General features: G+C 52.6%; 1 protein-coding gene across 1 annotated transcript; it reads right to left on the reverse strand.

Annotated features, from left to right (window-relative positions):
• Positions 1–268: 268 nt before the first annotated feature.
• On the reverse strand, positions 269–21,647 carry LOC138816138 (dual oxidase 2-like). Its single transcript, XM_070005678.1, has 33 exons — positions 21,581–21,647; positions 21,330–21,419; positions 20,839–21,003; positions 19,900–20,087; positions 19,573–19,774; positions 19,260–19,426; positions 18,646–18,706; positions 18,424–18,520; positions 17,667–17,757; positions 16,789–16,891; positions 15,829–15,992; positions 15,208–15,383; positions 14,906–15,024; positions 14,470–14,607; positions 14,124–14,237; positions 13,760–13,962; positions 13,259–13,444; positions 11,774–11,999; positions 11,576–11,669; positions 9,197–9,417; positions 8,711–8,780; positions 8,283–8,351; positions 7,513–7,691; positions 7,097–7,327; positions 6,832–6,931; positions 6,080–6,129; positions 5,758–5,885; positions 5,408–5,561; positions 3,728–3,960; positions 3,323–3,481; positions 2,900–3,055; positions 2,668–2,796; positions 269–2,007 (listed from the first exon to the last, which is right to left on the reverse strand). Exons 1-33 carry the CDS (start codon positions 21,645–21,647, stop codon positions 1,885–1,887), a joined length of 4,653 nt encoding a protein of 1,550 aa, XP_069861779.1. The 3' UTR covers positions 269–1,884.
• Positions 21,648–22,421: the final 774 nt, after the last annotated feature.

The following is a 22,421-nucleotide window of genomic DNA, read 5'->3' on the forward strand; positions in this document are numbered from 1 at the left end:
AGAAGGATCTCCAATATCTTGGGAAGCAGAGACATTTGGCATCTGAATAAATCTAATGCAGAGAGGAGCCAGGCTCAGAGAGATTGAGATAGCCTGAAACTCCTCCTATTACAACTTCTACCAACTGGAGAACCCCACCCCCCACCTTCCACCCCCAGCCCTGTCATCTATCCCTTAGCTATATACCAAAGAGAAATGAGCACATTTGGTCCACCAAAAGGTAGGTACAAGAATCTCATAGCAGTTTATTCACAGCAAAACAAACCCAAACAACACAAAAGCCCATCAACAGAAGAATGGGGGCAGCAACAGAATACTACTCAGCAATTAAAAGAAACAAACTACTGACTGACTGACAGAACAGCATAAATGAGTCTAAAAGGCACTGTGGTGAATGAAATGGACTGGGCTTATAGGAATAAATTCAGTATGATCCAAACTTGAGCGACAGAAATCATATTAGTAGTTGCATCCAAGCGTTGGGGTAAGAAGGACTGGAGGGGAATGCAAGGAAAGTTTCTGGAGTGATGGGACTCTTGAACTATTTTATATCTAAACCTGAATGATGAAAAACCTTTACATGATTACTTTAAGATTTGTATACCTCAATCTGGGTTCTGTGGAGCATCCCTATAATTTCAGCTACTTGGGAGGCAGAGATAGGAGGATCATGGTTCAAGGCAAGCCCAGAACAAATCATTTATTGAGACCTTATGGCAAAGAATAAGCTGGTGGTTTGCATGTGTAATTCAGTTACTCAGAGGTAGAAGAATTGTGGTTCTGCAAGAAGCTTTTGAAATCCTTTTCCAAAATATAACCTTTTGAAATCCTTTTCTGAAATATAATAACGAAAAGCAAAATAAGTTCAGGAGGTAGTGGCATGGTTGGCATGAAGCCCTGAGCTCAAAACCCCAGTATTGGCAAAAGAAAGTCTGTATACCTTACTATAAGCAAAGCCCAGCTTTGTAGGGGCTGGGGGAGGGTAAAAAGGTAAAGAAGAAAAAGGACAGATCTTAATGCTGGTGGAGGTAACATGTCAGGTTAGCTTCTAGGTGAGGTGATCAAGTGCCCTGATCTGCCTGAGAATAAGAGACTTCCGGTGCTAACTATGTCCAGGGCAATCCTAGACAGTCAGTTATCTAGTTCCCCTGGAAGTTGGGAACTGAAAGAGAGCCCTGGACATCTGCTAGACTGGCTGCTCCAAGCAGTTTGGAGAGAGGCCTGCCCAGAGTGGTTAGAACAGCAGACACCCTGGCCAACAGCAGGAACATTAGGGCTTGGAAAGGCATCTTTCTTCTCTGGGGTCTCCTAAGGCTCTCCCAAGGGGCAGGAAGCAGGAGTCAGGCTGCTTTTCTTTGGAGCAGGAGGAGAAAAGGCCCAGAGGTGGTTGGGTTGTCCAGATTTCTAGCATCATGGCTCTTGAGCTGGGCTTGGAGATTCTCTTCCAGAGATATCCTCACTTCTCCTTTTTTTTTCAAAGGCTTCTGGCGAAGCCAGTTGCAAACAATGTTGTAGGAACAAAATGAAGGAGTTCTCAGAAGTGACCAGTTTGGACCTTTTCACAGTTGAGACTGTGAGAGACAGCTGAGACAGCAGAGCTGTCCCTTCCCCACGTTGTTTATGACAACTTCCATGGCTTGAGCGAGGCCGAGGGTAGGGGAGACTTTCTCTAGCATCCCAGAGCACTGGATGGGTAGGGCAAAGACAAGCATTCTGGCTGAGGTGAATGCTCACAGAGATATCACCAGCAGGTCAGGATTTTTTTTTTTTTTTGAAAAAAAGCCCAGGCTAGCAAGATTACAGTTACCCACCACCATTCCCAATTGGTGGCAAGCTGATTTCTGGGGAATGGGAGACTGGAAGCAGGATCCAGGGAGGACAAGCTTAGAAATTCTCATAGTGGTGCACGAAGTGGGCCCGGTCCTGTCTGTTGATGAGCTGGCAGGCCTTCTCCACATTCTTGGTCATTCCTGGAGGGCCACAGCTGAACACGCCAATCTTGTGCACCTGTCAAGTAATTGGAGAGAAAAGGAGAGGCCTAGCCCCGCGCTAATGGCTCACGCCTGTAATCCTAGCTACTCAGGAGGCTGAGATCTGAGGATCACGGTTCAAAGCCAGCCCGGGCAGGAAAGGTCTATGAGAGTCTTATCTCCAATAAACCATCAGAAAACAGGAAGTGGTGGTGTGGATCAAGTGGTAGAGTACTTGCCTTTGAGCTGAAGAGCTCAGGGACAGCACCCAGGCCCAGAGTTCAAGTCCCACAACCAACAACAACAAAAAACAAAAACAGAAAGAAAGGAAGGAAGGAAGGAAGGAAGGAAGGAAGGAAGGAAGGAAGGAAGGAAGGAAGGAAGGAAGGAAGAAAGGAAGAAAGGAAGAAAGGAAGAAAAGGAGAGGTCTGCAGCCTTGTGATGCTCACAACCCCAAAGAAAGATTCTTCCACAGCCTGACCAGAATGACCAGAGTTCTGCCCCAGACTCTGGGGAGGAATCTTGAGCTATTTAGGGGTGAAGTGGGGGTTAAAATCCTCTTGCAACAATACCCTACCTTAGCCAAGATAGAACTTCTCTGCTCAAGACAGAGCTAGGGAGGAGGCGGGGGGACCTTGAGGACCAAGATATCCTGGCAGGGCAAGACCAGAGTCCCAGGGTGACAGAGATGACTGACCTGTGGGTGGACCTCCTGCAGGGAGTTGAAGAAGGGCTCAAAGGGCGGCCGGCCAAAGTGGGTGATGGAACGCAGTCCCGTGAACAGACTCCGGTTCAGCACCTTCTGGAAGTGTCGCTCACAGATGTACTGGGGGAGGGGACACGGAGGAAGATCACACAGATGCCACCAGGCCCAACCCCTCACCCAGACACGGGTTCTGCCTGCCCTAGCCTGGCCAGTCGTGACCCACCAGCATGGTGGTCCTGAGGTCGAATTTCTCAGCCAGCTGGGTGATGTAGATGTGCACAGACACCAGGTCCTGGCAGTCATTCTCCTCCACCTCCCGGATGATGTCAGCCAGCCACTCGAACTGCCTCTGGGTCCTGGTCACCCAGATGAAGTAGATCTGAGTGGGGATACACTCTGCTCAGGCTCCGCACAATCCCAAGTGCCTTCGCCTGGGAGACTGGGAAGCCCCACTGGCCTGACGCCGGGTCTGACCACACTCCTTCCTCCCTCTGAGTCTGTTATCTGGATAACTGCATGTAATGGCTCCTGAAGACCCCAGAGCCCCAGCACACAGCTTCCCTAACTCTGCTGCAAGTTCAGAACACCATCAAGCCCTGAGTTCCTCAAGGATGGGGGAGGGAGGGAGGGAAGGAGGGAGGGTTACCTTTTTGCAGAGCATCTGAGTGCCCACTGAGGATTTGAAGACCAAGTCTTTGAGGATGGAGGCAAAAGGGGTGACCCCAATGCCCCCTCCCACCAGCACGGACACCTCAAACTTATGCCACTCCTGGTGGCCTTCCCCAAATGGTCCATCGAGGTACAGCTGCCGAGAGAACGGGAGAGATGAACCTGACCCTGTCCCAGCGTGCAGGCCACAATGGAAGCTGGAGGGAGGGGGGACAAGGGGGGACACAGACAGGAGGGGACCAGAGCTTCTCCTCTAAGGTACCCCAGCCTCTAAGGTACCTCACAGCCTGGCCTTGGAGTGGCTGAAGAGCCTGATCTCCAGGCATGAGAGATAGGGATCTTCAGCCAATGACAGAGACCGAAAAGGGAGATTTGTAGATACCTTTGGGTATGTGGCAGAGCCTAGGCCCGTTGGGGGGGAGTAGATCTCCCGGAGCCGAGTGGTCCAGGGTCCTACTGCCCGGATGTGCAGGCTGAGGGTGTCCTCGTGGGGCGCCGAGGTCAGCGTGAAGGGGTGGTACTCAGTGGTCCCCAGGGCCAGGCAAGCGATCTGCACCCACTGCCCTGACTTGTACTCAAAATCTTGGGGCCGTTGGAACTGCAGGTGAGTTACACCTGAGAGGGAGTGTCATAGGAGGGGAAAAGCATAGATCAGAAGGTCTATTTCTGGGTAGCTGACAACTGATGGGTGTCTGTCCTTTCCACACTGATAAGGCCCAGGGAGTGTCACGTGGTCTGAGTTCCTGGGGACAGAGAATAGGAGCATCCCCAACTTTATTTTGTGGCTAGCACAAGGGTTGGAGTTCTCTGCTTCCTTGACCCAGACTCTCTCTTTTTCTGTCCTTCTTCCCATGAAGGGTTCAGGCCTCTTGTTACTGCCCTGAATTCCGGCCTGCCCGTAGAGGGGAACTCAAGTTCCCCATCCAACCTGCTACCATCAAACTGATGGTGACTGCCATGCCTTGACCAAGCTGAGCCTCGGGGCCTGCCAGATCTTTCTTGAACAAGGAGGTGCTGGTGAGAACCATAGGCTTACTAACACCGCCGAGACATTTGGATCGGAGTCAAATGAAAAGGAGAAACAATTTTCTTACAACGTGAGCCCTGAAGATGTGATGGTCATGTGACACCTAAAATCATCTCTACCACCTCCCATAATGATCGGCATCCCTATCTTGGCTAATCCTGACTCAACAATGTCTGGACAAGCCGGGTGCTGGTGGCTCACGCCTGTAATTCTAGCTACTCAGGAGGCTGAGATCTGAGGATCGCGGTTCAAAGCCAGCCCGGGCAGGAGAGACCGTGAGACTCCTATCTCCAATAAACCACCAGAAAACCAGAAGTGGCACTGTAGCTCAAGTGGTAGAGCGCTCGCCTTGAGCTGAAGAGCTGAGGGACAGCGCCCAAGCTCAGAGTTCAAGCCCCATGACTGACAAAAAAAAAAAAAAAATGTCTGGACAATCACAGCCATTTCCATGTCTTCAAGGACTGTTCTGAGAATAGACAACTCCTGACCTGCTCCTCCTATACCCACATCACACATTTAGGGGATCTTTTGCATCCTCAAACTCCTATGCATCACTTTAACCACTTCTATCTCTCTTTCCTTCTTCCTTCCTTCCTTCCTTCTTTCCTTCCTTCCTTCCTTCCTTTCTTTCTTTCTTTCTTCCTTTCTTCCTTCCTTCCTTTCTTTCTTTCTTTTTCCTCTCTTTCTCTCTCTCTTTCTTAGCTTTTTTGCTAAAGGCTATACTCTACCACTTGATCCACTTCTGGCTTTCTTGCTGGGTAATGGCAGATAAAGAGTTTCCCAAACTTTGCTGCCCAGGCCAGTGCTGAATCACAACCTTCAGATCTCAGCCTCCTGAGTAGCTAGGCTTACAGGCGTGAGCCACTGACACCCAGCTACTCTGGCCTTTCTTTGGGCCAGCTGCATTTCTATCGGGGGAAAGCTTCAGGAGTTCCCAAGAGGGTGTCAGAGGCAGTGCCAGAGGTCAGGAGGCCTGTCCTGTGTTGAACCTGAGGAACTGATCTTTGGTGCTTCCCCACCCAGGCTGGCTGGTACCTGAAGGCAGCAGCTCCACCTTCACCACGCTGATCTCCACCTTCTTCCGGCTCAGGCTCACCAGCTTGTCCCCACCAAAGATAATCGCTGGGACCAGGAAGTAGATGTGGAAACTGGGCAGTTGGATGAGAGCGAAGCTGCCGTGGATGATGAGCTGGAGATGATGGCCAATTAGTATAGCTCAGTCCCAGCGGGATCCCTGTCCTGCACCCCTGTGCAGACTCCAAGATCTCAAATCTCAGGGACTCAGTCTGAGATCGTAAGTCTCATTCTCCTGCATCCACCTTTACCCTCTACCCCTCTCCTGAGGACCCTCATCTATGGCCTGATACAGCTCAGAACTGTCTTACCAGGGCATAAAGAATGACATAGAGGTGATGAGTCAGCCAGAAACCCCGGAAGCTGCAGCGGCGGAAGTGGTGAGAGGCAAAGACATACATAATGGCCAGGACCAGGAGCAACAGAACTCCTGTCATACCTGGGATAGGCCGGACGATAGGGTCAGTGACTAGTCTCAGGACTGCAGCCTGGACTGAAAATATAACAATGCACTCCCCCATGTCCCCCTCCCTCCCCTCTCATCTCTTCAGCCCTATGACAGGCCTGTGTGTATTCAGGGAAATGGAGTCAGAAGCAGAGTTTCTCATACAGACTCACGGATCTACTTCCTACCTGGAATCGTCTCGAAGAACCACCAGTAGAACTTCTGGGGAAGTTTAGACCTGTGGGGAAAAAGCACATGGCACCTCTGGCTGGGGCAGGAGGGGTTCCACTACAACCACACCCCAAGTTAACTTTGTTCTTCCTGGCTCTGACTATTGAGGTTACCAGACCCTTCCACCCAGATGGCCAAGAGATCCTTCCAAGAAGTTGATGGCCCTCATTCTCCCATGATCCTCTCCTCTTCACCCTCAGCAATCTTTCTCTCCTCTGTTATCCTAAACTCTCTTACTGTGGTCGACTCTTTCTGTCTTGAGTATCCGGTCTTTTGTTTTGAAAGCTCTGTGTGGGCAAAGGGTTTCTATTTTACTTACTACTCTACCCCTAGGCTCACAGCTCTACTGACATATGCCGTAGACATTCAGTAAGCATCTGTTGAACATCTGTATCTATTTTGGCATCCCTACTTCCAGGCAAGTGAATCACCACCCAGAACATGGCTCATAAATGTTGGCCTGACGAATGGCTGGTAAACTGATGTGGTAAGCTATGTGGTAGGTACTTCTCCTGCTCTTTTTCTGCTTGATCACAGCCAGCATCCTGCCTGAGGGCAAACACGGCACCTTTTATCTTTCTCCAGAGGGCTGGCTTTGTACCTTAACTCAGGAAGGAGTTCAGTGTGGGTATCTTATGGCCATCTATGTCTTGGTAGATACCCTCAGGTCATGCAAGAGACCCAGGAGACCCCCTTCCCCAGAACTGACCCATCATTCACAAAGACGTTGGGGAATACGCAGGCCATCAGGCTGAGGGGGCTGACCGAGAAGATGTAGAAATTCACCACGTGACCAGCACTGTGCAAAACTGAAAGAGAGATTCTTGTCAAAGATGTTAACCAGGGCCGATGACCTCTAGCCCTGCGTGAGAGAGCAGAGACACCGCGGGAGGAGAGAAGAAGGTACAAGGAGTTCCCCGACTCCTCACGGTAGGGGGCTACAGCAAAGGGGGAGAATGTCAGGGGCCACCTACTGGCCAGGATGACAGCCCCCATGGCGATCCAGCGGTGGAAGTCCACGGCGGCATCGAAGGGGATGTAACGGTTGAGGAAGGTCTCCCGCAGGAAGGTGAGGAGGTTGCGGCACATGGTGAGCAGGATGTAGGAGAACATGAAGGAGATGCTGGCTGCCGTGCCCCGGGACACGATGATGCCCACGTAGGTGGTCTCTTCGATGTCGGTGGGTGGTGAGGAAAACGCATAATCTGGGGCATGGTAGAAGAAGAAGTAGGTTCTTGAGCCCCAATTGGAACATCTGAGGGGGGGCGGGGCGGAGTTCTCCATCCAGGTATTGAGCAGCAAGAAAGGCAACCCAAGGGCTCTCCATTTCTCCCTGAAAGCAAGGGGAGGGGACCCGCCCCACACCCTGCCCACAGCCCAGAGCCCTTACAGTAGGAACGTTCTGCAAACAGGCCCACACAGATGGCTGAGAAGATTGCGACACACATGATGTGACGTCGGTAGTTCTCTACAAAGCGTTTGAATTGCTGTAGTTTTTGGGCGACGAGGCCCCGTTGCATCTTCTCCTGAAGGGCTTCTGTGTACAGCCGGGGAGGGGTCCCCACTGCCCTAGAGAAGACAATCTGTCATTCTCCCAACTATTTTTTTTTTCTGTCAGTTGTGGGGTTTGAACTCTGGGCCTGGGCTCTGTTCCCTGAGCTCTTCAGCTCAAGGCAAGCACTGTACCGCCTGAGCCACAGCACCACTTCTGGTTTTCTGGTGGTTAATGGGAGATAAGAGTTGCACGGATGTTCCTGCCCTGTCTGGCTTGGAGCCACGATCCCCAGATCTCAGTCTCCTGAATAGCTAGGATTAGAGGTGTGGGCCACCGGCACCCAGCTTCTCCCAACTCTTTCTCTCCATCCTTACTTGTTCTGTCCTTCCCTCCTCCTGCTCCCTGCACAGACCCACTGCTGTGCCCAAGGCCACAGGGGCCAAGAGAGCCTTTACTACCACTATGGTGTTGTTCTGAGCCAGCTGGAGAAGGAGATGTAGAGGTTGAGAGAGGAGGAAAAGTCATTGGGCACCCTAGCCCCACCAGGTAGATCAGGGACAAATGGGATGAGATTTCGAAGGGTCTCTCTTTATGTCAAAGACCAGAGACCCCCCCAAGACTTCTCTCCTTGTCTTCTTGGGCCCAGAGCTCTAAGAAGCACTCACTTTTTGCCAAATCTCTTCTTTAGACCAGGGGTTTCTGAGGCAGGGAGGACCAGTTCCTTGGGGCAAGAGCTGAGAAAAAGAAAAATGGAGCCTGTTCACCCCTGGTCTTTCCAGCCAGGAAAAGAAGTACTGGGTGCGAGCTTGGGGTAGAGGTGGGAGAGGGATGGGGGTGGATCCTGGGACCAGGCAGGGGACATGGTGGAATGAGTGGTTAGGGTTGGCTGATGTGTTCTGCAGGATAACAAGATTCTAGAATGGCAGGAAGATACCCAATCTCCTGGGAAGTATTCGCTTGGGAGGCAACTGGGATTTGGGTTGAAACTGGCCATGTCAATAACTACTTTCTTGGGGCAAACATCTGACCGTAGGGGCTGATTGGCCCAGGGACCCTAGCCAAGGAGACCTCCCAGTGCTTTGTTCCCCAATACCAGTTCTCAAGAGTCCGAGTGATGAATGAGACTCGAGAGCTGATATTTGGTTTAAAGATGTTTCCAACACCTGAAAAAGGAGAAGAAGAAACTGGACTGGCTTCCACATGGTGGGAAACTGTGCTCTTCTCTCTACCCCTCTGGGTCATGTGTACATCTCAGCCTTTAGCCCTATTCTCCTCCCTCTCCCCCACAAAGACTCGACTGTATGTACATAGGGCAACTAGATGCAATCCTGTCTGTCCTTTGTGTAAAGAATAGAGTAAGTCCTCCTCTGGCCAGATACAGTCCAGGTCAACGCCCACAGCTTTGGAAAGTGTATAGGCTGAGTTCCAGTGACTCCAGTGAGCAACTTTGTGCAGAATACAACTTGACACGGAGCCCTTGGTTCCATGTCAGACTCAGTATAAGGCACTAAGGACGCAGAGAAGAATTAGACCTGGGTCTTGTCCATCAGGACAACTGCTTTGAAGACACACTCCCTACCTGACTGTGACCATTCTTTATACACTCCCACACCTCCAACTCTACCTTTGACACAGAGCTGTGTGAAGCGGAGCTCGCTGTCATGGTCCCGAAGCATAAAGTGGAAGTCCTCCCAGGTCAGCTCCTCCTTGTCCTGGAAACCTGACTCTCGGAACATGGACTCCACCACCTCGGCCAGCTGGGCCTTGGATAGGCAGTTGTTGGAGATCTCGATGAAGGATCTGGAGGACAAGAGACAACCTGTTGCCCAGTGGGGTCAGGCTTAGGCCAAGTACAGGGAGGAGCAGACCCCAGATTCCTTTAAGTGGTTACCAGTGACCTGAGAAACAACATTGAAAACATGCTAAGTTCATAAATTCAGCTCGGCTAATTCACCCTAAGCTGGGAAAGGTAATGGCTAGGGGTCACCAGCACCTGGCTATTTTGCTATTTTAAGAGCCCATGTCAGAAAAGTGGGGCTATGGCTCAAGTGGTAGAGTGCTAGCCTTGAGCACAAAGAGACTCAGGGACAGCACTCAGGTCCTGAGTTCAAGCCCCATCTCCCCCCGCCCTCTCTCTCTCTCTCTCTCTCTCTCTCTCTCTCTCTCTCTCTCTCTCTCTCTCTCACACACACACACACACACACACACACACACACACCTGTGTCTAGCTGGGGTATCTAGACTATAAGAGGTAAAAGTGTAGAGGGACAGAAACATGAAAAGTATCTGGGCTGCTATTTTTCATTCCTTGTTTATTTGCTCATTTATTTCACTCTGTCTTACTCCTTGAGCTAAGTAGCAAATCCCTGCTCTGTGTCAATGTCAATATGGAAGAAACAGATGTTAAAAAAAGAACAAAGAGAAATATGCCCTGGTGGTGCTGAAGTGGGGTATGTTACTGATGTCGGGTCCTCAGGAATGAGAAGTTCATGATGCCCAAAGTTGGTCTTTCTTGGCATTTCAAAACAAGAAATGGGCTGGGCACTAGTGGCTTACACCTGTAATCCTAGCTACTCAGAAATCTGAAATCTGAGGATTGCAATTAGAAGGTAGCCCAGGTAGGAAAGTTCAAGAGACTCTTATCTCCAATTAAGCACCACAAAACCAAAAATGGAGATATAGCTTAAGTGGTAGAACACTAGATTTATGCAAAAAAAAAAAAAAAAAAAAAAAAAGCTCAGGGCCGGGCGCTGGTGGCTCACGCCTGTAATCCTAGCTACTCAGGAGGCTGAGATCTGAGGATCGCGGTTCAAAGCCAGCCCGGGCAGGAGAGACCGTGAGACTCCTATCTCCAATAAACCACCAGAAAACCGGAAGTGGCGCTGTAGCTCAAGTGGTAGAGCGCTCACCTTGAGCTGAAGAGCTGAAGGACAGCGCCCAGGCCCAGATTTCAAGCCCCACGACCGACAAAAAAAAAAAAAAAAAAAAAAGCTCAGGGACAGCACCCAGGCCTTAAGTTCAAGCCCCAGGATTGGCACATACAAATAAGACATGGTGGGCTGGGAAGGTAGCTCAATGGTAGAGTGCTTGCTTCGCATGCCTTGCCCTGGGTTCAATTCCTCAGCACCATATAAACAGAAAAAGCTGGAAGTGGCACTGTGGCTCAAGTGGTAGAGTGCTAGCCTTGAGCTGAAGAGCTGAGGAACAATGCCCAGGCCTAGAGTTCAAGCCCCACAACTGACAAAAAACAAACAAACATGGTTTCACACACAGCATAAAAGGACTGAAACTCCCCATGTTTCTCCTACCAGCTTGTCATACTGATTAACATTAGTTGGACAACCTTCATTCATCCATCATTACATCATGTAAAGCTCAGTGTTCAGCATACAACAAAATAGTTAACAAGAATTCAAAGACATCTAAAAGGATTATATGAACTTTTGCTGTTGGTTACACTGGTGTTTTTTGTTGTTGCTATTTATTTTTGTCAGTCATGGGCCCTGAACTCTGGGCCTGGGTGCTGTCCCTCAGCTCTTCAGCTCAAGGCTAGAGCTCTACCACTTGAGCCACAGCGCCACTTCTGGTTTTCTGGTGGTTTATTGGAGATAAGAATCTCACAGGATTTCCTGCCCGGGCTGGCTTTGAACCCCGATCCTCAGATCTCAGCCTCCTGAGTAGCTTGGATTACAGGTGTGAGCCACTGGTGCCTGGCCACACTGGTATTTCGTTGTCGTTTTAGCTAGGGAGACTTTTCTGGCTGTTGTGGACAATGGAAATATAGATCCTGCTCAAGGCAGAGGCGTGGACAAGGTAAACTGTGGGTGGCTCTGAGAGTCTATGATATCATGTCCCCTTTCAACGCAGGTGGACACCTAGCCTTGCCTGTCCTCCTTTGGACTTGTTTTCCCACTGAAACCATCAGGCTGTCTTAGGATTGCCGGGGCCCACTTGGTACCGCATCATGGTGAAGAATTCATCCTTGGAGAGGAAGCCATTCCCATCCAGGTCATACATGGTGAACATCAGTCGGGACTTATCTTCTGGGGAGCCTGAGAGAGAGAGAGAAAAAAAGACGTGTGTGTGGAGGCGGGGATTCAGGCTACTTCCCTGCTGACAGAACCCCGAAAAGGCCTGCCATCGTCCATGCTTCTACCTTTCATGAAGACCACCAGGATGTCCAGGAACTCGCGGAAGGACAGGTAACCATTGCCATCTTTGTCAGCCAAAGAGAACATGGACTCCACAAACATGTCCTGAGGCCTGAGACCCAGGGACTCAGCAAACTCAGCCCTGCTCAGCTCACAGGTCAGGGCTTCTCGAACCTTCTGGGATGAGTCCACTGGCAAGGTCCCTGCATCCGCCTGGTTGATGTTTAACACCTGTACTTGGGCAGCCACAGAGGAAGGGGAAGAAGGCTGTGAGGCTAGGTGGAACACAAATGAGTCTTCCCATCTCCCCAAAGTCCAATGCTGAACAGTTGAACCCTGCTGATATGAACCCTTAGGTATGCTAACCAGAGCCTCTGCTCTCCTAGGGAAGTCAAGTGAATAGCAGCAGCCTTCCATTTCTCCTTAGGCTTGAGCACATCAGAGTGAGAATAATGATGGCAGAAGGAGGAGGTGGGGAAGGGAGGGTGGGTGGGGTGCAAACTTGGAGAACGCAAAGTAAAACAACCTGCACTGGGGCAGGAAGATGTTGGTCATAGACGTGGCAGGAAGAGGCTAGAAATGGGAGCTTATGTCAAACACAGATTCGTGAGTCTCACTCCCCAGCAAGCTGTTTGGGAAGGAAACTGAGAAGCTGCATCTCTAAGTAAGTACTCTGGTGAGGTTCATGTTGGTCTAGGGATGAACATTTGAGAATCTGTCACGTTGGGTAGCTCACTGGGTCTACTCCATAGTGTATGTGTTGGGTTGGGAAGGTGGTTCAGTGGTAAAGTGTTTGCCTTGCATGCTTGAAGCCCTGGGTTCGATTCCTCAGTACCTCATAAGCAGAAAAAAAGCCAGAAGTGGCGCTGTGGTTCAAGTGGTAGAGCACTAGCCTTGAGCTGAAGAGCTGAGGGACAGTGCCCAGGCCCAGAGTTCAGACCCTGCAACTAGCCAAAAACAAAAAAAAAACAAAACAACAACAACAACAAAAAAGTGTGTGTGTGTGTGTGTGTGTGTGTGTGTGTGTGTGTGTGTGTGTGCATGCATGCGCATATGTATACATGTGTGCCAGTACTAGGGCTTGAACTCAAGACCTGGGCGCTTGAGCTTTTTCACTCAGGACTAGTGGTCTACAACTTGAGCTATAGCTTTTTGGTGGCTTATCCCAGACTTTTCTGCTCAAGCTGGCTTGGAAATACAATGCTCAGATCTCAGCCACCTGAGTAGCTAGGATTACAGGCATGAGTTACCAGCACTGGGCTTTAATTACTGCTTCATAGATGACAACATGGAAACAGAGAGCCCAGATGATGTGAATTTCCTAACATCACATAATCCACAAGGGTCACAACCCAAGCTGTCTGCCTTCAGTCCACAGGATAGAAGCTTAGCTCACTCACATAGAAGGTTCTGCCCAACCCAAGTTGGTCCAATCCCCTAGGCCAGTCCCCCACCCCCACCCCACCTCCGGAAGGCACAAGTCATGGCACCTGAGCAAAAAGATGTCTGAAGAAGATCTCCAGGATGCAGCCTCGCTGTTGCTTAGTGACAGCCTTCTTGAAGAGCTCGCGCTCACTCATCTGAACCACACGGAGGCCTGGACTCCAGCACTTACAGAGGTCCTGCAGTTGCTGCACAAAGGCGCCTCGCTCCTCTTCTGAGTTAAACTGCAACACCTAGGTGAGAAGGAGCCCCCCACACCCCCATGTCATACTTAAAGCTCAAACTTCTGGTCCAGCCTCCTCACAGAGGACATCAGGTTGGGGAAAGGAGAGAAAAGTCCCTCCCTATCCATCCAGGCTTGGGCCAGGTAAGTAGTCTTGGAGGCAGGGGGGGAAGGATGGTGGTGGTCAGGTAGAATCTGGGGAGCCCCTTTCCCCAGCATCAGCCTTCCCAGGCGAGCATTGTGGCTGCGGATGGAGTAGTCATCTGAGTTGCTTCTGAGAGGGAAATATATGTGAGAACTCCTGTGTGGGCAGGAGGGGCTGTACCAGGTCATACTCCTTGGGGATCTTGAGCAGCAGTGTCCTGCATCCCCGGTTGCTGGACAGGATGAGGTTGACCTGCTGCAGGGGCTGCAGCTGGATGGTGCGAAGCACCGTGAGCCCTCCATCCAGCACCTGTAAGCACTTGTCCGGGAGCAGCCGGATGGTGATAGGATAGCTGCTCTCCTTGGGGCCTGGCCACTCCATCCCTGGGGAAGAGACCACTGGGCAGAGTGAGTCATGGGAGTCCGCGCAGGACATCAGCTCTCCCCCCACCCAACTCTGTGATTTAGTTTTTTCCTCAGACCTCCCCCCCCACCAACCCCACCATCTCCTCTTTCTCCCTCCTTCCCCTCTGCCTCGGCCTCACCTGTCACTCCAACTTTGATGGCTTCCTGCTTCGTGCTCTCTTTGCCTTTCCTTTGTAGCTTCTTGCGCTCTCGGTTCCGGAAATGAGCCACCACCCCAGCCATAAGCAGACTCACTGAAGGAGACCAGAGAAGCCAGTCAGGAGGACAGCCCCTTTGATCCAACAGCTTCAGATGCTGCTCCTCCCTTCTGAAGACCTCCCTCCCCCCTCTCCGCTCCAGGAGCCTGGCCTCAAGCTAATCCAAAGAGTTCATCCCAGGAGCCAGTGCAGCTCAGAGGGGCTGAGCTAGTCTGTGGGGGGAGAAGGAGGCCAGAGAAGAGACAGCAGGAGGGGTTGAAGGACTCACCTAAGGGAAAGCAGCAGAGAGCCACAATGACAAGGCCATAGCCCGCACCACTGCCCTTGAAGTAGTCAGTCACAGTAAGGGGCACACAGTTGGGCAAGCCTTCAGTTGTGAGCTGCCGGGGCTGTGGGCAGGGCGCACCTAAGAGACAGAGCACAGAAAAGCCCCAAGTCCAAGGGCCCTCTCCTTGAGCAGGTGTGATTCTTCATCTTGGAAAACACCAAGATATCCTACACCACCATCTTCAAGGCCTACCTCCCTGGGCCTTGGTCCCCTTCCCAAATCCCTCAGCATCTACCCCAGATTGACCTGCTGTGAGAATTAGCCGAATGTAGACCTCTCCACCCAACACAGAAAGCACCTGGCTCTCTGGATGTCACCAAGTAGTTCTGTCTCCCCGCTCCCACCACCACCCACCACGTGCTCCTAGGCTACTCACCTTCCTGCCAGACAAAGACATTGGGCTGCAAGGAGCTAGGGTCAACATTAGTGACCGCTACCAACACATCCCGGAGGGTGGTGTTTCTGATTTCTGCAATCTCTTCCTCGGAGAACAGCCTGGGTTGGAGAAAGGCAAGAGTTATCAGAGAATAGGAGCCTCTGGAACCCCAAGCCCAAGGACCCAGTTGAGAAGAGAGCCCTAGAGGGAATGAGTAGGAGGGCTGGAATCAACACCTCTAGGGGGCCATCCTGGTCCAGGCCGAGGTAGAGGCTGAGGTGGGGGTCCAAGCCAGGTCTTACCCATTCCTGGTGTTCTCAAACCAATAGCGGTCACCATCCCTCAGTCGCACAAACTGATTGAGGATGATGTTGCTGAATAGGGGTCCAGGGTCTCCATAGCTCTCCAGGAGCCCACCCAGGAGTAGCTCTAGCCGAGACAGGTCCTGGTTGTACAAGGCAGCTGTGGCCTCCAGCACCTAGGGCATCATGGGAGGTAAATAATGTCTATGCATGTGTGTGAACTCGCCAACAATGTCATCAGTAAAGTGGGAGATGGTGAAAAGTGTCTATACTACAAGTATATGGCCAGGCACCAGTGGCTCACACTTGTAATCCTAGCTACTCAGGAGGCTGAGATCTGAGGATGGCCCTTCAAAGCCAGCCCAGGCTGGAAAGTCTGTGACACTCTTATCTCCAGTTAAGCACCAGAAAACTGGAAGTGGCGCTGTGGCTCAAGTGGTAGAGCACTTGCCTTGAGCTGAAGAGCTCAGGGACAGAACCCAGGTCCAGAGTTCAAGCCCCACAACCGACAAAAAAAACAAACAAAAAACTGTATAAGGATTACACATAAGCTAACATAAAGGATTTGAGGCAGCATTGCCATGGGCTTAAACTGTCGTTATTATAGTTATTCTTCTTTACCTGGGGCTCTACCTTGGGGTTGAGGTCCCTCCAGTTCTTTGGGGGCTCCTGTCCCAAAGCCAGCATGGCTTGGCTATAGCTGGGCAGCCCCATATCTCGACCGCGTTGGATGCTGCTGGCCACGTAGTCTGTGCGGGAGAACTTGTCAGGGCCAGGCCAATAATCTGAGGAAAGACCAGGACTTTGAAGTTAATCCTTTCAACACTTCCTTTGCCTGCAGTCTTCTATCCATCTGTCAGTACTATCATGCCCTTACCACAGACACACACAGAGTCCTCCACATCCCTCTCCATGAGATCTATGCCCACAATGACCTTGTCTTGGTGTGGGTCCAATGTTATTGTGTGTTATCAGGGGCAAGTTTTTGTCAAGATTCTTCTTCTAAGACTCAAGATGGATCTTTTTTCTGTCTTTCTTTTTTGTCACTCAGGGCCTGAGTGCTGTCCCTAAGCACTTTTGCTCTAGGCTAGTGCTCTACCACTTTGAGCCACAGCTCCACTACTTCCGGTTTTCTGGTGGTTAATTGGAGTTAAGAGTCTCATGAACTTTCCTGCCCAGGCTAGCTTTGAACCAACATCCTCAGATCTCACCTAGGATTATAGGCATGAGCCACCAGTGCCCAGCTTCAAGATGGTTCTTGATATAATGCAGAAATTACATGCCCTATGCCTCCCCAACCTTAAAGCAAGATTGGATGAAAATATTTAGAGACCTGAGTAAGACACTGCATCACCACCCCCACACTCCAATACTTGTATCTGATTTAAGTTAGAAACAACATAGAACTGTGTATTAGGAGAGAGGAAGCTCAAAGTTTCATTTTATTCTGATGAGTATTTGAAGTCTGTGTGTAAATCTTTGCTTCTGTATCATGGTCATCCTAGATCTACCTGTCGACCCACCCAGAAGGATCCCCAAGTCTCCTGGGTCTGGCTGCCATCCTTCCAGCTCTAAGCTCACCCCTCAGGTCTTCGATCACTATCCTGTCTTCCAGTTCTGAGATCTGCGAGGCCATTCCCAGTAGCAGTTCATTCACATCCTGGGTATTCTTCAGATTAGGATTCTGAAAGGAAGCAAACAATTCATTCAAGATAAGTTATAGGGTCCTTCCCAAAAGCTCAGTGCCTCTTATCTTGGAGGTAAGAGGTAAGTACTTTGGGATAAAAGATTCACACACACACACACACACACACACACACACACACACACACACACTTTCTCCCCCTTTTCCTTTCCCCTTTCCCTCCCTACTCTTTTGTCTTTTTTTTTTGTCGGTCGTGGTGGGGCTTGAACTCTGGGCCTGGGCACTGTCCTTGCGCTCTTCAGCTCAAGGTGAGCGCTCTACTGCTTAAGCTACAGTACCACTTCTGGTTTTCTAGTGGTTTATTGGAGATAAGAGTCTCACGGACTTTCCTGCCCGAGCTGGCTTTGAACCGCAATCCTCAGGTCTCAGCCTCCTCAGTAGCTAGGATTACAGGTGTGCGCCACTGGTGCCCAGCTTCTTTTGTCTTTTTATCTCTTCAGAAAGCCTTAATTTCTGTTCCTGCTCTACCCCTTCTCTATTGTCTTTTAGTCTTGTTAAAGCGCTCAAGCTGGCCTTGAATTCTGGGGTTCAACCAATCCTCTTGCCTCAGCCTTCTAAGAGGCTGGGATTACAGGCATGTGTCACTGCCCAAGCTCTCTTGGAAAGTTGTCTCAAGGTGATTTTTTTTTCCTGTCCTTTTCCCACCAATCTGGATCACCCACACCATTAAGTCAATGTTTTTTGTTTTTCTAACAATTTGTAAAGACATTGATCATGACACACATGCACACCCCATCCCTCTTTTCAGCCTGACCTCCCGAATCCAGTAGCTGTTGCAGACCCTGAGAGCTGGAGAGCTGCCCAAATCCTTGTTCAGGACTTCCCGGAAATGACAGCTGGAGTTTCTGAAATGAAAAATTGGGATGAGGCGAATGAATTCAGGGAAGAAAGTAAGATGGGGTTCAGTAAGGTTAGGGACTCCGTTGTGGTTGGCCAGGATTGAAAGGTGGCTCACAAACTTCCTTGAACATAACAATGTATTTTTTTAAATTAAAGAAAGAATAAGCTGTTTGTCCACACAGGATAAGTAGGGAATGAGGGAGGAGGGTGACCTATCTGTTGGACAAATCACATATTCTGCTACCAAAATTCTGTCATTAGGCTCTGTGCTGGTGGCTCACAGCTGTAACCCTAGCTACTCAGGAAGCTAAAATCTGAGGATCCTGGTTCAAAGCCAACCCAGGCAGGAATTAACTACCAAGAAGCTGAAGTGGAGCTATGGTTCAAGTGGTAGAACACTAGCCTAAAATACAAAAGCTCAGGGACAGTGCCTAGGCCCTGAGTTCAAGCCTCAGGACTAGCATATACCACACTCACAAATCTGCCATTAGAAAAACTGGAGATTTCCCTATTGAGATCAAACCAACCATGCTAAGTGTCCCAAATTCTGCTTCCCTTTTTGTAAAACACAAAGAGGTGCATGAAAAGCCCCAGACCTCCGAATCCACCCCTTAGCACCTGGGATCATTGTGATGTACCTGTTGGCACCCCCCCCCCAGGTCTTCCCTGACCTCATGTAGACACCAGGGGGCACCATAGTGGAGAAGAACTGCTCAGTGGCCACCACGAACTCCGGGGAGATGCTGGGGTCAGTGAAAGGGTGGTACCCTGTAGTAAACAGGCCACAAAACAGATCAGATCCCCACACCCACATCCTGGCATCGCATGAATCCAGCTGTCTTCTCCCCCCTATGAATCTTCAGCCCAGGGATTCCCAACCCCCTCATCCTCACCTGCATACGGCGGGGGCGTTTTCTGCAGGAAGCTGGGCAGCCACTCATACAGAGCAATGTTCTGAGGGGACAGGGCAGAGGGGGGGACACACGTGTTGAGCTGGACCAGGAGGAAATCTGAGCCTAAGGGAGGCTGAGGTGCAGAGATGAGGGGGCAGGGGCAGCCGTGGGACAGACTTCCGCAGGATCCAGATGAGCCCCCGTCTCCCCCTTCGGGGAAGACTTGAGAGGTGCGCAGGCCGACTAGCTTCCCAAGCGACATCTCCCCCAGAAGCCGCGTTCTGGCCCCTACTTGTCATCCAGGGGGGCTTTGCCTGGACATGAGGTCTCTGGGCACAGGGGCCTCCTGGAAGGGGCGTTTCTGGGCGTTCCCCTGGTTGGAGGAGCTCTGCGGGGAGTCCCGAGTGTCGGGGTCCCGCAGGTGGATGGGGTGGGCACAGGGGAGGGGTGGCAGGTGCACCTGGTGGATGGGGTGGGGGGGCTCACCTGGTGGATGGGGCAGGGGGCGGGCTCACCTGGTGGATGGGGTGGGCGGGCTCACCTGGTGGATGGGAGGGGGGCTCACCTGGTGGATGGGTGGGGGGGCTCACCTGGTGGATGGGAGGGGGGCTCACCTGGAAGGTGGCGATGACCCTCTTGCGCGCGTGCTGGAACAGCTCCTCGTCGCCCCAGCGCGGCCGCTCCCGCGCCAGCCTGCGCGCGCACGCGTTGTGGTAGCGGAACCACAGCAGGCCCAGCGCCTGCAGGAAGGGCTCCCTGTTGCCCCGCGGGGCCCCGAAGGCTGCGAGCAAGTGGGCGCCAGGGCTGAGCCGGGCTGTCCCAGGGGACCCGGGGGTCCGGGGATCCCCCCGCGCGCCCCCCCCCCCCGCCCTCTGCGCGCCCCGACCCTGCGGCCCGCACCCCGGCGCCGGCCGGCCGGGCGCTCACCGTACAGCCCGCGGGGCCCGTCCTGGCCCGTGGCGGGGTCGGGCGCCGACCACATGAGCAGCGCGGCCTGGGGGTCCCGCGGGAAGTTGGGGTCGGGCCCCGACGCCAGCTGTCCCCCGGAGAAGCTCCTCAGGGCGTCGCTCCACGAGTGCGAGGAGCCGTAGATGGCGCTGCCGTCCAGCCAGCCGCTCACCTGGTTGGTCTGGTGGGGGGGGGGCGAGGGAAGGTCAGGGCAGGACTGGACCCCAGGGCTAGGCTGCGGGGGAGGGCAGGGGGGGAACCCCCAAGTGCTAAGGCACGCCCAGCTCCTGGTGTGCGCGTCCTCACCAGGTCCCGGGGGTTACTGGGGCTCTGTCCGGTCTCGGGGTCCCAGCGGCTCCTCTGGAAGGGCAGCACCACGTCCCCGCGGCGCTGGGGGTCAAACACGGGGTCTCCGGGCGGGATGCGGATGTTGAGGAACTCGGCGGGGCAGCCGGGGGTCTCCACGCTCACCAGGTCGGACAGCACGTGGTAGCCTGGAGCAAACCCCCACCGTCAGGCCCCGCGCCGCCCGACCCAGGGCCAGGGCGGCCTCTAGGAGCCAAAGCACAGAGGTCCCCGCGCCGGCTCTGTGGGCCTCAACTTCTTTTTTTGGGGGAAGGGGGTCGGTCATGGGGCTTGAACTCAGGGCCTGGGCGCTGTCCCTCAGCTCTTCAGCTCAGGGCGAGTGCTCTACCACTTGAGCCACAGCGCCGCTTCCAGTTTTGGGGTGGTTTATTGGAGATCAGAGTCTCATAGACTTTCTGCCTGGGCTGGCTTTGAACCACGATCCTCAGCGCTCAGACTCCTGAGTAATAGCTAGGATGAAGGACGTGAGCCACTCGGCACCTTGCTGAGCCTCAAACTTTCTCCACGGTAGAAGCATGGGAGAATCACAATGATGGAATGAATAGCAAGTCCTCACCCCTTCTTCCCTTGAGCAAATCACTTCCCTGCCCCTCTGTGCCTCAATACTATCATGGGGGGGTTCAGTGACCCGCCTGGGGTTTTGGAACAAAGATGGGGTGGCAAATGTCCCTTGCACAGACAGACACTCCAAAGCCTTCCAAGAAAGAGGAGGCAGAGCAAACATGCAACTTGGAGATCTGGGCTGGTCTCTTGAAGACTGGCAATGGAACCCCAACGTCCCCACCCCTCCCGACCCCTCACTCCCCAGCTCCCACCTCCGGGTGTTAAATGGCTTCCCTCCCTACCTCACCCCCTCTTTTTTTTTTCTTTTGCACTCACCATAGAAGACGCCCAGCACCGTGCGGTTGCGCAGCGACGCCATCCCAGCTCGGCCCCGAGCCACCGCATCGCTCAGCCGGCGAGGGTTGGGCAGCAGCGGCTCCTCCAAGGCCTGGTAGACGCCATCCGCGTAATGGGCCGGGACTAAGCGCTGCAGCCGCGAACCTGGAGAAGGCAAAGGGCCAGGGTCTGTGGAGCACTTGGTTACCCCCCACCACCACCTCCATTCATGCATTCGCCCCCCCTCTTCCAGCCCTCGACCTTTTCTGACAGGTCCCTTTAGGGGGGTATAGAGGGGTTGGGGAGGTAGGAATGAGGTGCATTAGAAGCTGGGCTGAGTGCCCGTTACCTCATCTCACACTCTACAAGCCAGGGCTGCTGTGCGCACACACACACACACACACACACACACACACACACACACACACACACACACCCCGGCTTCTGCAACCCCCCCAAAAAAAAACACCCATCCCAACACCCCCACATACCAACCGCCCCGCGTTCATGGTGCCTGAGATTGTTGAACCAGCCGTCATAGCGCTGCACTTCCCAGGCCAGTGGGGGCGCATTCTGGCCGCCTGGGGGGGCATCCAGAGATATCCTTTTAGCACTGTGTGCCCCCCTAGACCCCTTCCACCCTCCCGTCATTTGGACCCAACATCCCAGATTGAGCAGCCGCCTGTCTGCACATCTTTCTTCCTATACCCCCAGCATGTACCTCTAAAATTAGGGTGCTTACCCACTGCATCCTCCACGGGTCCAGTCAGCAGAGTTCCCAGGAATATCAGGGCTCTTGCTCTCAGCATGGTGTCCCTGAGTCTGGGAGGGGAGTTGAGGGGAAAGGATTTGAGAGGGGTACACACACACACTTATGTAGTCAGCCTTGTGGGGGGAGAGCCAGGAGTTTCTACTTCTGGTGCATCAAGAACCTACATCTGCTGGAGCTGGGAAGGTGGCTCAGTGGTCGAGTGCCTGCCTAGCATGCATGAAGCCCTGGGTGCCATTCCTCAGCACCACATCAACAGAAAAAGCCGGAAGTGGTGCTGTGGCTCAAGTAGTAGAGTGCTAGCTTTGAGCAAAAGAGGCTTAGGGGACAGTGCCCAGGTCCTGAGTTCAAGCCCCAGGGGAAAGAGAGAGACAGAGAGACAGAGACAGAGAGACAGAGAGAGAGAAGAATCTACATCTTCACTCTTTCCAGGAGAGCTGGTTCTTTTCCTACCTTCACCCCCCTGCCCCCATCCCAGGGCTAAAACTTCAATCACAGAAACCCACTGGGAACCATCTTGGACCCATACCAGTCCTAGACAGCACTAGTTTTCTAGGAGGTTCTAGCCCAAAGCCTGGGAACCACCCGCCCCCTTCCCTCCCCACCCCCTATCCCAGTTCTCTAGGTATTACATCTCCTGCTCATCAGAAGAACTGGCAACCAGGACTGGCCCCTTCCCCCTCCACGCGCACCCCGTGTGCAATGAATACCCATGCATGGAAAGCGAGGACTAAGGAAGATCAATAACCGTTCTGCCCTCCCCACCCCACCCGCCTCTCACCCCTAGGTCAACCCCGTCTCCCGGCTGCGTGCG

Source organism: Dipodomys merriami, unplaced genomic scaffold (genome assembly GCF_024711535.1).
Source record: "Dipodomys merriami isolate MVZ:Mamm:240054 unplaced genomic scaffold, mDipMer1.0.p SCAF_69, whole genome shotgun sequence".
NCBI lineage: Eukaryota > Metazoa > Chordata > Mammalia > Rodentia > Heteromyidae > Dipodomys > Dipodomys merriami.